Raw genomic sequence first — 15,151 nt, forward strand, 5'->3', positions numbered from 1 at the left:
CTTCCAGTCTCTCTCCTTTGCTCCGCTACCTCAGCAGGTCCTGTGAAGAGCTTTCCTGGAGGCCGCAGCCTCCCCTGCCCTTGTCCCCTGATACACGGTTGTGTCTGGCTGACTTTAAGGCAGGTTTAGCCTCAGAACCGGCTGGCATATCTCCCATCTTTCTCGTCTCCGGAACAGGTCACATAACAAATCCATGACTCTCTGTTACTATCACTGATCTGTTTAGATCTGCTCCTGCCATCTTACTTTGTTTTCCACATTTTCTTCTTGATTCTGCTTTTATTTATTTCCTGATTCTTTTGTTAGCTTGATACCCATTTAATTTTCTTCCTTTGTATCAGTATCTAGACTAACTCAGTGTTATTCAGTGTCTAGATTCTTTCCGGAAGATGAGGACCTCCATCAAAATAGAGAATCCAGAGATAGACTCACATTCAAATGCCGCGTGGTATGTGACAGAGGTGGCATTTTAAATCAGCAAGGAAGCAAATGTCAGTCACTAAACAGTGCTGGCACACACGGCTCACCATGTGAGGGAGGCCACACAACCCTGACCTCACGTTCTGTTCAAAAAGCTTTACTGAGGTATAATTTATATACCATAAAATTCACCCACTTTGACTGTCTCTACCTCACATTTCATCAAAAATTCTCTGAATCAAATGTTTATATATAAAGAATGAAGCCCATGAAGAGTTAGAAGATAGCTTACATCAATATATTCTAAATCGCCACAGGGAAACGTCTGTGTATTGTAATTAGAACCCCGAACCCAGAAATCATACAGAAACAGACTAGTATCCATGAGCTCTGACATCGCAGCCAAGGCTGGACAGCACACACCTTCGAGCAACGGGTCAGCTCTGCGCTCACATAAGGCTGCCAGACCACATGACCCAGCGGAAACGGGGTCGCTAGACAACAAATCCTGCCAGCCAGCTGTGTGCGAAGCTGCTCGGCACATTCAGACCTGCAGCAAAACACTGAGATACAGGGACATGCAGATGAAAACCTGTCCCTCCCAACTCACTGCGGCAGAGACCTGGAGATGCCCACATTCTACCTCTCAACAAAGTGCATACTACGAGCCCCGAGTGTCGCCTCTAACAACAGGAAATGGCTTTACGGGGGCGGGGGGGGGCCGCACACCCACTGAGGGGCCCGGCCAAGAGCAGCTCGTGGAGCCACAGGCAAAGCTCCTTAAGGAGACTGGACGTCCAGAGTCAAGTCCCCACTGCAGGCGGCAGGGAGTACAGGTCTGTAAAAATCACCGTTCAAAATACCACCACAAGAATTAGGAGACTGCTTCCTTCCTACACGAAAGGGAAAAAATAATAAAAGATGGAAGAGAAAAAAAAAATAAATGATATCTTAAATCATTTTAAAATTTCCTTTAAATCTCTAATGTCAGCATTTTCTACCAATTTATTTTTGAAAAATTATACCTTAATAGCTGGGCCAACATTTAAAATTTTGCCCCAAAACCTGCTAAAAAATAGAACTGGCATAAATGGCTAATATGAATCTGAAATTTAAGCAACACTAAGAAAAAACATGGCCAAACTCCAGAAGCTGAAAGAAAATGCTTTACACACGTCAAAGGCTGTACCCACAGGGCTGATGCAAAGTGCAAAAAGCTAATCAACAAAATCATACACTTCAAACAAGTCACTGTTGCAACAAACTCACTGGAACGTCTCTGCCCATCCTTAGTTTCAGAATTACTCGTAAGGTGTAATGGTCCATCTTAAAGATGCTCCAAAGTTTTCTCAGACAAGTCTGAGGCATGGACAGTAAATCCACGGCTCCACACGTCTGCCTGGCTCTCAGCCACAGTTTCGCCTTCGTGTCTAACTCACCCCTCCCCCAATCAGAAGGGCCCCAACAGCAACAGCCACTCTGCTCAAGTCTGCGCCCGGCACCCCTGGGCCCCCTGAATCACTGAAACCGTACAAGCCCCGTGGTCCCTGTCATGTTGCGGCAAAGACAGAAATGAGGGTCTTTTCTTTTCTGACAAACAAGGAAAATAAAGGAGCCATGGGCAGGCTATGGAAACAACATAAACTGGCCTGAAAGAGTTAATCAATCCTAGCTTTTCTTTTTTTTTTTTTTTTTTTCCCTTGGCTGCACTGGGTCTATCGTTGCTGCAGGCGGGCTTTCTCTAGATGTGGCGAGCGGGGGCTACTCTTTGTTGCAGTGCACGGGCTTCTCACTGCAGTGGCTCCTCTTGTTGTGGAGCACGGGCTCTAGGGCATGCGGGCTTCAGTAGCTGTGGTTCGTGGGCTTCAGTAGTTGTGGCTCGCGGGCTCTAGAGCACAGGCTCAGTAGTTGTGGCGCACGGGCTTAGTTGCTCCGCAGCACATGGGATCTTCCCGGACCAGGGCTCGAACCCATGTCCCCTACACTGGCAGGCGGATTCCTAAGCACTGCGCCACCAGGGAAATCCCAACCCTAGTTTTATTTTAACCGTTACTAATCTGTAGTGTCTGTAACTAGACTTATCCTTCACAAAGCTAACCTCTAACACTCTCTGACGTTATGTGAATTACATCCTGCACTCCCCTGTAGGAAATCACCCTGGTAGCGTTCTGCATTTTAGAAATGCAGCCGATAACCCAGCCGATAACAAACGGACCCAATTACCAGGCTGCCTGTCACCCGTTTTGAAATAATGCAAGAAGAAGAAAAATTCAAGACCTTCATTACTTTGATCCTTATCACCTATCCGCAGACTGCAAGCTCCACCTCTAAGACCTCTCCTGATTCCCCGGGGAGGGGGGGGCACAGTTCTTGAGGCACTAGCCTGCTGTGTTCCCTTTTTGCCTGGCAAAGAATAAAGCTATTATTTCGTTTCCTTCAAAACTCTGTCTCCACATTTCTGTTCGGCACCGGTGCACAGAGAGCCAAGACAAGGCATCACCACCCCCAGCCGGTGCCACGTCTTCAGGGCCACCAAACCGCCAACTCCGAGCTCGTCCTGGGTGGACACGGATGAAGCGTCCATAACAAGGACACGCCAGCACACATACCACCCCACAGGCCTGTCAGCAGCCCTGGGCACTCACTCCACTGGGAGGACAGAGGCCTCACCTGCGGAAGGACCACACCTGTGCCGGGTGCCTGGGACACCGTGCCAAGGCCAAGGGCAAGCCGTACTGGCACTCGGTCAGCCACGGTTAGCAGTTTGGGTTATTAATGGTATTATTCCTGTCACTCCCAGGCCTAAAATTGCTCAGGCCGTTTACTTCCATGAACGCTGCACGGGAAGACAAACACTTCTCTGATGAAAATAAACTACCTAAAAATTCAAGAGAAATAAAATACAAGAATCCCAGCCAGAAGTAAACAGGGGGCTTTATTAAGGCCCAGAAGCGCCCAGCCGCCACCCCCACCCCCGCCAGGACCGAGGTCTGCGGTGTGCGTCCCGCCCACCTTCTGGCTGCGGTCAGGCTCCAGCGCACTGTCCTTGGAGGCCCTGCTGCCCTCGGCAGGGAACGCGGTGGCCGGCTGGGCGCCCTGGTCCTCATCCTCCTCCAGCTCCTCCGAGTCGTCCTCCTCAGAGTCCATGTCTAGGCTCTCCCCGTTCACGTGGAGGGAGCCGTCACCCAGGTCCTGCTCGCCCTGGAACACGCCAGAAGCCCACGTCAGGACCCCACCAACTCCTCGGGGCAAGGCCCACGGGGCGGGGCAGGGCAGGGGGTGGCGACTGTGCCGGAAGACGAGAGCTTGGGGCGGGCGGGGGCCACCCTGGAGCAGAGATGGAGGGCAGCCCCCGCAGCCCGGCCCGCACCCTACCTTGGAGCCCGCCGTGGAATGAGTTATGCTCGTAAACATCTCAATCACCGTCCTCTGTTTTAACACTTTGGTCTTTTTCTTAGGAACCAGGCTATAGGTTCCCATTCTTCGTTTTTTCTTCCGAGATACTGCAGCTGCTAAAACAAAAGGCAAGCAAGCTAAAAAAAAAAGTCAAAAGGGGACGAGAGAAGAAAAGAAATGCCATTCAAACGTTTTTAGAGGTAGGCGACAGTTCACAAACTCTCATCCCCAAAATCATCAGCACTCAACAGTGTCTTAAGTTGCACAGAGAAAGCTGAAAACCCGTCACAGACACAGGATTTGTCCACAAGGAGACACCGAGCTGTACGGAGGGCAAACGTGAGCACCCCCTCCCGAGCAGGCAGCACAACACCAGGAGACCCTCAAGCTGGCAGGAACGGGCCCGGGTGCACCTGGGACAGCCTCTGAGCAGGGCTCTCCGAGGGGCTGAGAAGGAAGGGCCTCCTCCAGACGCCCTCCTGCTCGTGTGTCCAGAGGGTCCACCGCTGACGTGCAGCCACTGAAGACTGGACTTACACCACTGTCACCTGGACCCTCCATCCTCGCTCAGCACTTCACGGACCACGGGGAAGGATACTGGAAACAAGGGCCCAGCGAGCTATCCCTGCACACAAGGGCCAGGGAGGGAGAGGCCTGGGAGCAAGGTCTCCTGACAAGCGCAGCAGTGGAGGGGGTACCGAGCAGGGGCTTGGGGACTCGTGGCCCCTGACGCCATTCTGGGCAAAGCAGCCCCAGGTTTACTGCTTTGACAGAATGAGGGTCTCTGTGATGTTTTATTTTTGTAAAAAGTTCCAGGGTATAAAAAAAAAAATCTGAAAACCACTGCTTTAAACACGGAGGAACTCCACGAAAGGGCTGAAAGAAATACCTTACGTTTTATTTCTACGAAATGCAGAGAAGGGATACGGGGAGAAAGGATGCACGTCGGCCATGGGCGCCGGGGGTCAGAATGACAGCCCCTCGCAGGTGCGTGGCGAAGCCAGGACACTGAGGACAATCGCCACGTGGGCCACACGTGTTTACATGGAAACGCCGACCGTCCACGCGCTGAACGGAGCACAGGTGAGCTGGCGGAGGTGCCCCCCCCAGGAGGAGGCGGGTGGGTTGTGAGCTCCGTGTAAACTTGCCATCTCGTCTCCGCTCGCACCGCAGCACGACGGCAAGAGCAGGCCCTCCGGGGCGGGGCTGTCACCACAGTGACAAGAAGAGATGGCCCGAAAGCGTGCACTTCCTGTGACAGCGTAATGCACCGGCCAGGGGAAGTGGGGAGGAGGAAGGTTTGAAGAACGAGGCAGGCAGTTCCAGGTCTGCAGCGACGCCGTCACACAGGGCCACGTCCCCACGGGCCCCTGCTCCCCCCCCCCACCCCGGGGTGAGGACGCTGCAGGCACAGCAAGAGGGGCCTGCCACCTCCCTGGGGAGGGAGCCGGGCAGCTGCTGCAGGAGCGCCAGGCACCAGGCTGTTCACACTGTCCTGAGCCCGCAGGCCCCGTCTCCGCCTCCGGCCCTCAGGTAAGGAAACAGAGGCAGAGAAGGACCCATGTGGGAAACTGCTAAACACACTCAGCATTTCTGTTTAGAAAACTTGGATTGAACAGATAAGGAAATAATAAAGCTAAAATAGGAACAATCTTAATTTTTATTAAGATAAAAGATCCTTGTGGCTTGCAGGATCTTAGTTCCCTGACAAGGGACTGAACCCACACCCATGGAGTCCTAACCACTGGACTGCGAGGGAATTCCCCAATCTTAACTTTTTAACAGAAGTACCGACTCCTGACATTCCTCGCCAAGCCCTACACACATGGGTTTAATTCCACAGAGACATGCAACTCTGTCCAGCTTTAACTCTTTGAAACAAATAATACTGAGTTGAAATAGACCAAAAGTTGGAGGTGGTGGGGAGACAGACTGACCCTGTTTTCTAACCAACCACAGCGCTCCAACAAACAGAACAAGGACTCCCTGGAGACACAGCTAGTCCCAGGACTGGGGAAGGACAAGACGGGCTGGGTCCACCTGGTGTAGCCGGGAAGTCCTCACAAAGTGATGGGGTCACATCGGAGGACTCAGGAGCCAGCCTGAAGGGCAAACCTGGGGCAATTTGAACATGACGGTGACGGACTGGAGCCCAGAGACTCACAAAAGGATCCGTGAGTTGAGACAGAGGCAAGGCTGGAAAGGGGAGGCCCTTCATTCCAGCAGAAGCTCCACTAGGAAGTAAGGACAGGGCAATGGAATTGGAAGCCATCCTGGGACGATCAGTCTGGGAGTGGGTCCCTAGATGCTCAAGCTGCCAGGTGGGACCATGCAACCCTCTAAGTCCCGTCTCCAAAGACACAAAGGACAACAACCCAAGGGCCTGTAGACCCAGCCCTGCCGCAGCAGGACCAACACCCACACCCCACTCCCAGGGGACGCAGCAAGGACACACGCCCCTCGGGGACGGCAGTGACCCAAGCCTGACCCGGGAAGACAGCAGCGACCCCAGGGGGACGCTCCAGATGTCCAGACGCACACTAAGGGACTGCAGGAAGCCGGCCAGAAATGCCTCCTGGGACAACTGACTGGCAAAGGCGAGCGGGGCCTGAGGCCTGGACGACGTGTCACACGGGGGGCCCTTTCAGGCTCTGACACTACAGCGACTGCCCGAGAGGGCGCCACGCACAACAGGGACGCGCCCAGGGCCCCATGTCTGCAACTTCCACGCACGTTCAGAAGTAAACGTTACACGCTGGGCGGGAGAAGGATGCGCAACTGTGCACGGGGTGGAATGGAGGGAGGGGGACGGGGGAGGCCACAGGCATCCTCTGCAGAACCTCTGGTCTGAAATTACTGATAAGCAACAAGTGTCCTGAAAGTCCTAAGGAAGACAGGCCCCAACCAGCACATGACCACCCCAGGGCAGCCCCTCGGGGGGCCGCCTCCCCCTCGTCTGTGAGTCCTCAGCGATGTGAGCCGGGCCTGGCAGAGAGGCCTGTCTGCACTGGAGGGGTCTGCAGAGGAAGCAGGCTCTACGGGCACGCCTGCCACGGCAGCCTCCCTGGGGGCCGCTCACCAGCGCCCCCCTCCTGCGAAAGGCCCCACAAGGCACCCGATGCTCCTCCACGCCCCCAGGTGAGCGTGAGGAGAGGTGGCTCGGGGTGGGAGGGGGCCGCCCCACGGCCACCCGCACCTGAACCACGGCGCCCCTGCAGTACTGAATCCATGAGCTGGGAGACTCCTCAAATCCAGAGCCCTCCACCCAATCAGACCAAGGCCGCAGACTGTCAGAATGAAAACGATCTTCACCTGGAAGCTGAAAACAAGCGGAGGACGCGACACAGCACCGGGTGAGGGTGGAGCGGGGCCCGCGTCCTCTGTGGTGCAGGCTCGGGACACGCCCGAGAGAGAGGCGGCGGCAGGTTCCCTTTACCTGTCTGTGCCTTCGTGGTGGCCACGTAGCACTGGTTTTGAGGTAGCGACTGGTGAAGGGGCGGGAAGGGGGGTAAAAGCTGCTGTCGTCCAAAATCCGAGGCATTTCTGCTCAACTCCTCTTTCGGCTCCTCAGGGTCACGGGCGTCCCGGCCTTCCCTGGGGTCCTTACTGGCCGCGTGCTTCAAAACAAAGACAACGCGACAATGACGCACAGGCAGGCAGCGATGAAACAGCGTGCCTCTCCCACCAAACCACTCCCCCGAGAGATGTGCGCTGAGGAGAGAGGGGAGAGCGCAGAAACCCGCTGCCACCAGAGCGCCTGTGACAGGCGCGGGTCGGCGTCACAGGCCAAGAACAGAGTCTGCGTTTCTGCAGGGAAGTAGCAGCGGCTGTGACACATGCGGCACCCAGAACCGGGACCGTCTCCCACCTGGGCCTTTACAGAAAGCCAGCCAGCCTGTGATTTAGGTAATAAACTATGACTACGTTTGCAAATACCCAGATGGGGCACATTCCAGGTGATCACGGCTACACAGTGCACATCCCCCAAGTGGTTTTCACGCCACGACAGATCATCATGTTACACCTTAAAGACGCTTTTGCTCAGTTTTACCCATTTCCTCAGTGTCTCGGCCTTAGCCTTCTGAGACCACAACAGCCTGTGATGTGGACGTCAACCCCCTGGCACCGACCAACAGCCCTGCCTTTGCTCCGGACACCACTCAGCACCCCACCACCACTTGCTTCCCCAGAATCACCTACAGCCTTGAGACAGTCTGATCTCAAACCCGATTCCACTGAACCACATTTCGTTGTGCACAAAGCAGGTGTGATCCTTCAATGTATGGGGCAGGGAAACTGGACAGCCACCTGCAAAAGGATGGAGGTGGACCTTCACCTTATACCACTGACAGAGATTAACTCTGAACAGATCAAAGACCTAAAACTGTAAGACTCCTAGAAGAAAACGGGGGAAGCTTCATGACATTGGATTTGGCAATGAATCCTTGGATATTACAACAAAAGCACAGGCAACAAAAGAAAAAAGATAAATTAGACTTTATTAAAATTAACAATTTCTTATAGGGACTTCCCTGGTGGTGCAGTGGTTAAGAATCCACCTGCCAATGCAGGGGACACAGGTTCAAGCCCTGGTCCGGGAAGATCCCACATGCCGCAGAGCAACTAAGCCCATGCACCACAACTACTGAGCCTGCGTTCCAGAGCCCGCGAGCTACAACTACTGAAGCCCGCGCGCCTAGAGCCTGTGCCCCACAACAAGAGAAGCCACCGCAGTGAGAAGCCCGCGCACAGCAACAAAGAGTAGCCCCAGCTCACTGCAACTAGAGAAAGCCCGTGCGCAACAACGAAGACTCAACGCAGCCAAAAATAAAAAAATAAAATAAAAAATTTCTTATAAATCAAAACCACAATGAGACATCACCTCACGCCTGTAAGAATGGCTATCATCAAAAAGACCACAAATAACAAACGTTGGAGAGGGTGTGGAGAAAATAGAACCCTAGTGCACTGCTGGTGGGAATGCAAACTAGTGCAGCCACTATGGAGGTTCCTCAAAAAGTTAAAAATAGAACTACTATATGATCCAGCAATTCCACTCCTGGGTATTTATCCAAAGAATACAAAAACAATAGTTCAAAAAGATAAATGCACCCCTGTGTTCACTGTAGCACTATTTATGATAGCCAAGATGTGGAAGCAACCTAAATGCCCGTCAACAGACAAATGGATAAAGAAGATGTGGTGTATTTATACACACACACAATGGAATATTACTCAGCCATAAAAAAGAATGAAACCTTGCTGTTTGTGACAATACGGATGGATCCAGAGGTACTACACTAAATGAAATAAGTCAGAGAAAAAGACGAATACCATGATTTCACTTCTATGTGGAATCTAAAAAGCAAAACAAATGAACAAACATAACAAAACAGAAACACTCATAAATACAGAGAATAAATAGCGGGTAGAGAGGTGGGGGAGGACAGACAAAACAGGTGAAGGGGATTAAAAAGTACAAACCAACAGTTATATAATAAGTAAGTCATGGGGATGTAACACACAGCATGGAGAATACAGTCAACAATACTGTAATAACTTTGAATGGTGACAGATGGTAACTAGACTATTCCTGGTGATTCTTTTGTAATATATAAAGATATTGAATCACTATGCTGTAAGCCTGAAACTAATATATTGTAAGTCAATTACACGTCCATTAAAATTTTTTTTAATTTCTATGCATCAAAGGACAAAATCAATAGAAAGAAATGGCAACCTATAGAATGGGAGACAATATTTGCAAATTATATATCCGATAAAGGAATCATGCATAGAATATATAAAGAACTCTACAGCTCAACAACAACAAAAAAACCCAATTTAAAAATGGGTAAAGCATCTGAATAGATATTTCTCCAAAGAAGACATACAAATGGCCAAAAAGCACATGAAAAGATGCTTAATTTAACATCACTGATCATCAGGAAAATGCAACTCAAAACCGCAATGAGACCACCTCACCTTCCTGGGATGTCTACTATCAAACAAACAGAAAACAAGTGTTGGTGAAGGCACGGAGACACTGGGGCCTCGGTGCGCTGCTGGGGGGAAGGTAAAATGGCGCAGATGCTGTGGACAACAGCGTGGGGCTTCCTCAAGAAGTAGATGGAATTATCCTATGATCCTGCCAATTCCACTTCTGGGTGCACACTCTGAAGAATCAAAAGCAGGGACTCGAAGAGCTCTTTGTACAACTGTGTTCACAGCAGCATCGTTCACGACAGACAAGGGGTGGAGGCAACCCAAGTGCCCACTGATGGATGATGGATAAACTAAATGTACATGTGTGTATACGTACACGCATGCAATGGAATATTATCCGGCCTTAAAAAGGAAGGAAGTTTTGACAGAGGCTACATTGTCTCGAGGACACTGTGCTGAGTGAAACAGGCCAGGCACAAAAGGACAAATCCTCATATGAGGGACCAAGCGTAGTCAATCCGAGACACAAAGTAGATGTCAGGGCCCAGGGCTGGGGGTGGGGAAGGGGAGTGAGTGTTTAATGGGGACAGAGCGTCAGTCTGTGGAGACGAGGAAGTCCTGGGGAGAATGGTGGCGACGGCCGCACAACAATGAATGTGCTTAATGCCCCTGGCTGGATACTCAAAAATGGTCAGAATGGCAAATTCTGTGTTACGCATATTTTAATACAGCGTCCACATCTCTGGGAGTCGACATCGGGGAGATGCCAACAGGCCTGCCAGGGGCGGCCCTGGACTCGGCTTCTCCCAGCGGGACCCACGCTCAGCCCTCTGGCTCCTCTGCCAGGCTCCCCGCCTGGGCCCGCACGCAGCTCCTCCTCACACAGCACAGGCCGAGGCCTCCTCCGTGGCCTCCACCGCTAACGTGCCCTGGCACAGACAGCCCTGGTAAAGGTAACCTGTTAGCTGGGTCAATTCTCCAGTCCTTCTCAAATATGTGGGCTTTGTCTCAAGGTCACTGCTTTGACACGATCGCTCCCTCACTCCTCCCACGAACGACCTCAGAGACCACGCAGCTACCACCTCCACCAGTGCTTGCAAGACAGACGTGACACAGGAGCTTAAAGGATAAATGGATGAAGGCAGAAGCTAAATCTGAGAAGGCAACAGCCACGTGAGGCTCGTTCTCACTCAGGCACAAAATCCATTCTTTGATTCAAGGTATTATTTTTGAAAATCTAAAAAACAAAATTAAAAACTGCTGAACTTGAGTGAAGACCCTAAACTCTGTTAGGGCCCCATCATCTGACAAAGCAAACCCACCGAGGCGGAGCGGCTGGCGCCTGACCTCCCGGCGGGGCACCGCAGAGCCCCAGCCAGTCCCCCACGTGGAGAGAGGACCCACGCCAACACCTACCTGCCACGCGCCCGGGTCACAGTGTGTGACCCAGACGCCCGAGGGCAACCGCGCCTGGCCCCCGCTGGCCTCCCCACCTCAGTGCTCACTCTGCTCAGCGGCTCTCCCTTCCTCACCCCAGCCACTGTCGGGCCTGGCCCAACTGGGGCGAGTCCTCACACCCACCTGGTGCCCCCGCTTCCGGGTGCAGCAAACACCCACCTGCACCCCAGCTGCAGGAGGACCCGCCCCACCCGGACCGAGAGTACCCAGCCAGGCCCGCATCTTCTCTCCAGAACCCAGGGACTACTGGGGGGCCGTGTGGAAGGAGCCAGGGAGAGCGCAGGGACACAGCCACCCAAGGAGAAGCCAGAGGTCCCCGTGTGGCACCTCCAGGAATGAGCACAATTCAGTTAGGGAGACGGGTCTACACTGGCGTGCCAATGCGGGATAAAAGGGTCTCCTTCCAGAAGTTCTCACTTCCTTTGCGTGAACGGTGGCTGAGTCTAACCCTGTGTCGGCACCTTCTGATGGCACAGGCATTGGGTCCGAGAGGCAAACTGGCTCTGCCCTGCCTGGGGATGCGAGGCCACCAGGCTGTGAAAACCCCTGTATTTTTAAACTCTTAAAGTACAATGGATTTCTTGCCATAAGCATGTAACACTCTTTCTATCATGGGGATGACTGTTTTCAAAACGCAATTTTCAATAAAACATGCTTTCCTAAGAAAAGCAAACAAGACTAAACTGGGTCTGGGGAGAAGAGAAGCCAGAGGGCAGGAGAGGCCAGGTCTGGACCTGGGCCGGGAGCCAGGAGGGCACCCCATCTCCACGTCTCCAATCCCCTCTTCCGGCAGGGGTCCCAGGAACAGATGAAGTTTCCAGGGTGTGGAGCGGATGGGCTTGGTCTTCAGGAAATCAGGTTCCAAAGCCTCAAAATCCTTCCCTTTTCTTTCACTACAAGTGACCAGCCCGAGAGTGCTCAGTAATTTCCAACAAAGTATGTGTTGCAATTGACTGCAAGCTGCTACTAATCACAATAACTCCAACCAGAACAAAGCTAACCCTCAGATAAACCTTATGGTCAGAGATATTTCGTGAAATTAAATTGCAGATTGCTTTTTTTTTTAAACCCCTAGAGGGATATAAAAAGATGTTTGAGAATAAAAATACATTAGAATAAAATTCTAAAGTGGGGATGGAATAAGAGTACGATTTCGAGGAGATAAATAAACAATGTTGTCTGACATGCATTTTAAACATGGTAGGTGAATAAATAAATAAACTTCACCCTAAGCCTCAAATCTAACACAAAAATTAATTCACAACAGGCCATATATTTAAAGTTCACATAAAACTAAAAAACTATGAAAATTAGAGAAAATCTTCAGGATCTAGGGCTGGGTGAAGAGTTCTTAGGCATGACAGCAAAAGCACAGCCTTAAAAGAAAAAAACTGTGTAAGCTGGACTACATCAAAATGAAGAACTTCTGCTTTAAGAAAAACCATGGGGTCTTCAGTAGCGAAAGGATGAAGACCAGCTACAGACCAAGTGAAAATATCTGCAAACCAACACTTGGCAATGGTCCATATCCCAAACTCTCAAAGCTCCCAAAATATTTAATTGTAAAGTGGGCAAAAGATATGAAAGACATTTCACCAAAAAGGACATACAGATGGCAAATAAGCACATGAAGAGTTGTTCAACGCCATCAGTCATTAGGGAGGTTCAAACTAAAACCATGACGAGGAATCACAGCTACGACAGAGAAGAGGCAACACCAAACACCCCTCTGGAGGACGCAGGGACATAGAATGTAGTAGCCTGTGCAGTGCAGCGTGGCGGTTACTTATAAAACTAAATATCCAATTACCACATAGCCTTGCAACTGAGCTCCTGGATATTTTACCCAGAGAAGCGAAAACTTTCATCCAAACAAAAATGTGTACGTGAATGTCCAGAGCAGCTTTAATGGAGCACCCCGAGGCTGAGAACCCCCAAATGTCCCTCGATGGGCGAGCGGTTACACAGGCAATACTTGTCGACACGCAAAGGAGGGCCCTGCAGACATAGCCTGGGTGGGGGGTCAGGGGTGCGGAGTGAGGGAAGAAAGCCCCCGAACTCTGCCATCCCGCGTTTCAGAACACCTGAAACAACATGCCTCCAGAGATGGGGGACGGGGTCAGGGACGGCCGGGGTGACCACAGAGGGAGGCTCGCAGTGCTGGGTGGGCACGTAAACCCACACTGTGGTACCCTGGGAGAAACCGGCTGGAGGGGACATGGGCTCTCTCTGTACTATCTGTGCAGCCTCCTGTGAACAATTATTAAAAAGTTTAACTTTCGGCACGTACATAAAAATACTACGAAAGGCAGAAGTCAGGCCAGGGCTGGTCAGGCTGGGGGCGTCAGGGGCCCCACGCTGCGGGGGCAGTGGGCCGCGGCCCAGCTTCCAGCACCCCCCCGGCTCCATAGTCACAGCAGGCAGGCTACAGCCAGGCAACAGGGAAGCACAGAAACAAAGATGTGCACGCTTCTGGAGGAAAGTCATTTCAGGGGAAAAATCACCCGAACAAGAGGTGCCAAGGCCAGACAGAACCCCCACGTGAGGAGACAGGAGTTGTAACCAAGACCATGCAAGGGTTATAACTGTCTTTTGAAGGATAAGACAAAGATGTAACTAACAATGCAGGTATTCTTAAAAAACTAATCCAATACACTGGATATGAAAAATATAACTGTCAAACTGAAAACATCAACATGTGGAATGACCAGCAAGACCAAAGTGCTGGGTCTTGAGGGACAAATGATGGAGCTGGAGAAGAGGGGAGGTCCAGGGAGGGAAGCCGTGCAGAACCTTCTAGAGCTGGAGAAACACACGGGTCAGGCCGCGGGGCCCCTGGGGAAGGGTCCGACCCGCACCAGCAGCACCAGCACAAGCAATGCCAGGCGTCTGACTGCACACCCGGACTTCGTGCAGGAAGCAGGGAGCAAACCACGCCCTGTGTCTGTAGCGCGTCACTCCCGGGCCCCAGCCGCCCTCCTGCCTACTCACTCCCCAGAGAGACAGGCGGGTGCTGAGTCTCCCAAGCCAGTAACTCCCCAACGCGGACGAGGAGCTCCCGGTGAGCCCAGGCACCTACGAGGAGAAGCCCAGAAAGCAGGCTGACGGGTCACACTCAGGAACCCTACAAGGCCCGCAGGCAACCGTGGCTGACGACCCCACCACTTCCCGGCCTCTCCCCTCCACGCACAGAAGTCCACTTGCCATCCGCACACGAAACAAAAGAGGAGACAGACAGGAGAGCGGCCCCACCCCAACAGGGACGCGTTACCAGGCCCGGGATGGACTTCGGCATGGTCTTCCGAGCCCTGTGGACCTTGACGTCAGCGCCCGGGGCCGGGGCCTTCTTGTCCTCTGTGTCCTTGCTGCCTTCCCCGGGCTTGGCTGGCATGGCGGCCGGCGGCTGGGGAAAAGCGCCAGGAGTCCTCCCTTTGCCAGCCCCGCCAGGGAGGGTCTTCGCGGCATGACCGGGCAGGGAGGAGGCCAGGGCGCCAGCCACCCGCAGCGGTGGCTCAGACAGGGGGGCCTTGCCGAGGAAGTAGCCGTTGCTCCCGACGACGGGAGTCTGAGTGAAGCCGTCGGCTCGGATGTGGTTCTGCTTCCCCACCTCAGTGTCTCTGTCCAAAATCCCATTTTCTGCTATCCGGGCCACCGGACCGGCTCCTTCCTGCGGGCTGACTCTCGTGCTTTCCTGAGTGTGCTTCACAGCGGCCGGGTGGCCGTTGGCATCGCTCTTGTCGCAGGACCCGTTGGTTTCCCCGTCTGCAGCCACATGGGCCTCCCCTCCCTGCTGCTCTGCCGAGCCTTCATCAGCAGCCATAGGTGACCCTACGGAAGGAGGAGAAGGGTCAGTGGCTGCCCCGCCTGCGACCCCAACACGAGAGCCCCCACTGCCCTGCTTACACAAAACTGTCTGAAGAAAAACCACTTT

At 52.7% G+C, this 15,151-nt stretch overlaps 1 protein-coding gene across 4 annotated transcripts in view; it reads right to left on the reverse strand.

Annotated features, from left to right (window-relative positions):
- Positions 1–15,151, reverse strand: part of EHMT1 (euchromatic histone lysine methyltransferase 1) — a gene marked incomplete at its 5' end in the record, with an annotated part of 146,562 nt that overhangs the window by 56,971 nt on the left and 74,440 nt on the right. For 3 of the 4 annotated variants that reach the window (XM_082655947.1, XM_082655948.1, XM_082655950.1), the window contains 4 exons: positions 3,433–3,621; positions 3,796–3,932; positions 7,253–7,433; positions 14,492–15,048. In XM_082655947.1, coding sequence (XP_082512073.1) covers positions 3,433–3,621; positions 3,796–3,932; positions 7,253–7,433; positions 14,492–15,048 — 1,064 coding nt within the window. The remainder of the gene's footprint in view (positions 1–3,432; positions 3,622–3,795; positions 3,933–7,252; positions 7,434–14,491; positions 15,049–15,151) is intronic. The other variant, XM_082655949.1, reaches the window with a different exon arrangement.

Source organism: Grampus griseus (assembly GCF_964374135.1).
Source record: "Grampus griseus genome assembly, chromosome: 6".
Taxonomy (NCBI): domain Eukaryota; kingdom Metazoa; phylum Chordata; class Mammalia; order Artiodactyla; family Delphinidae; genus Grampus; species Grampus griseus.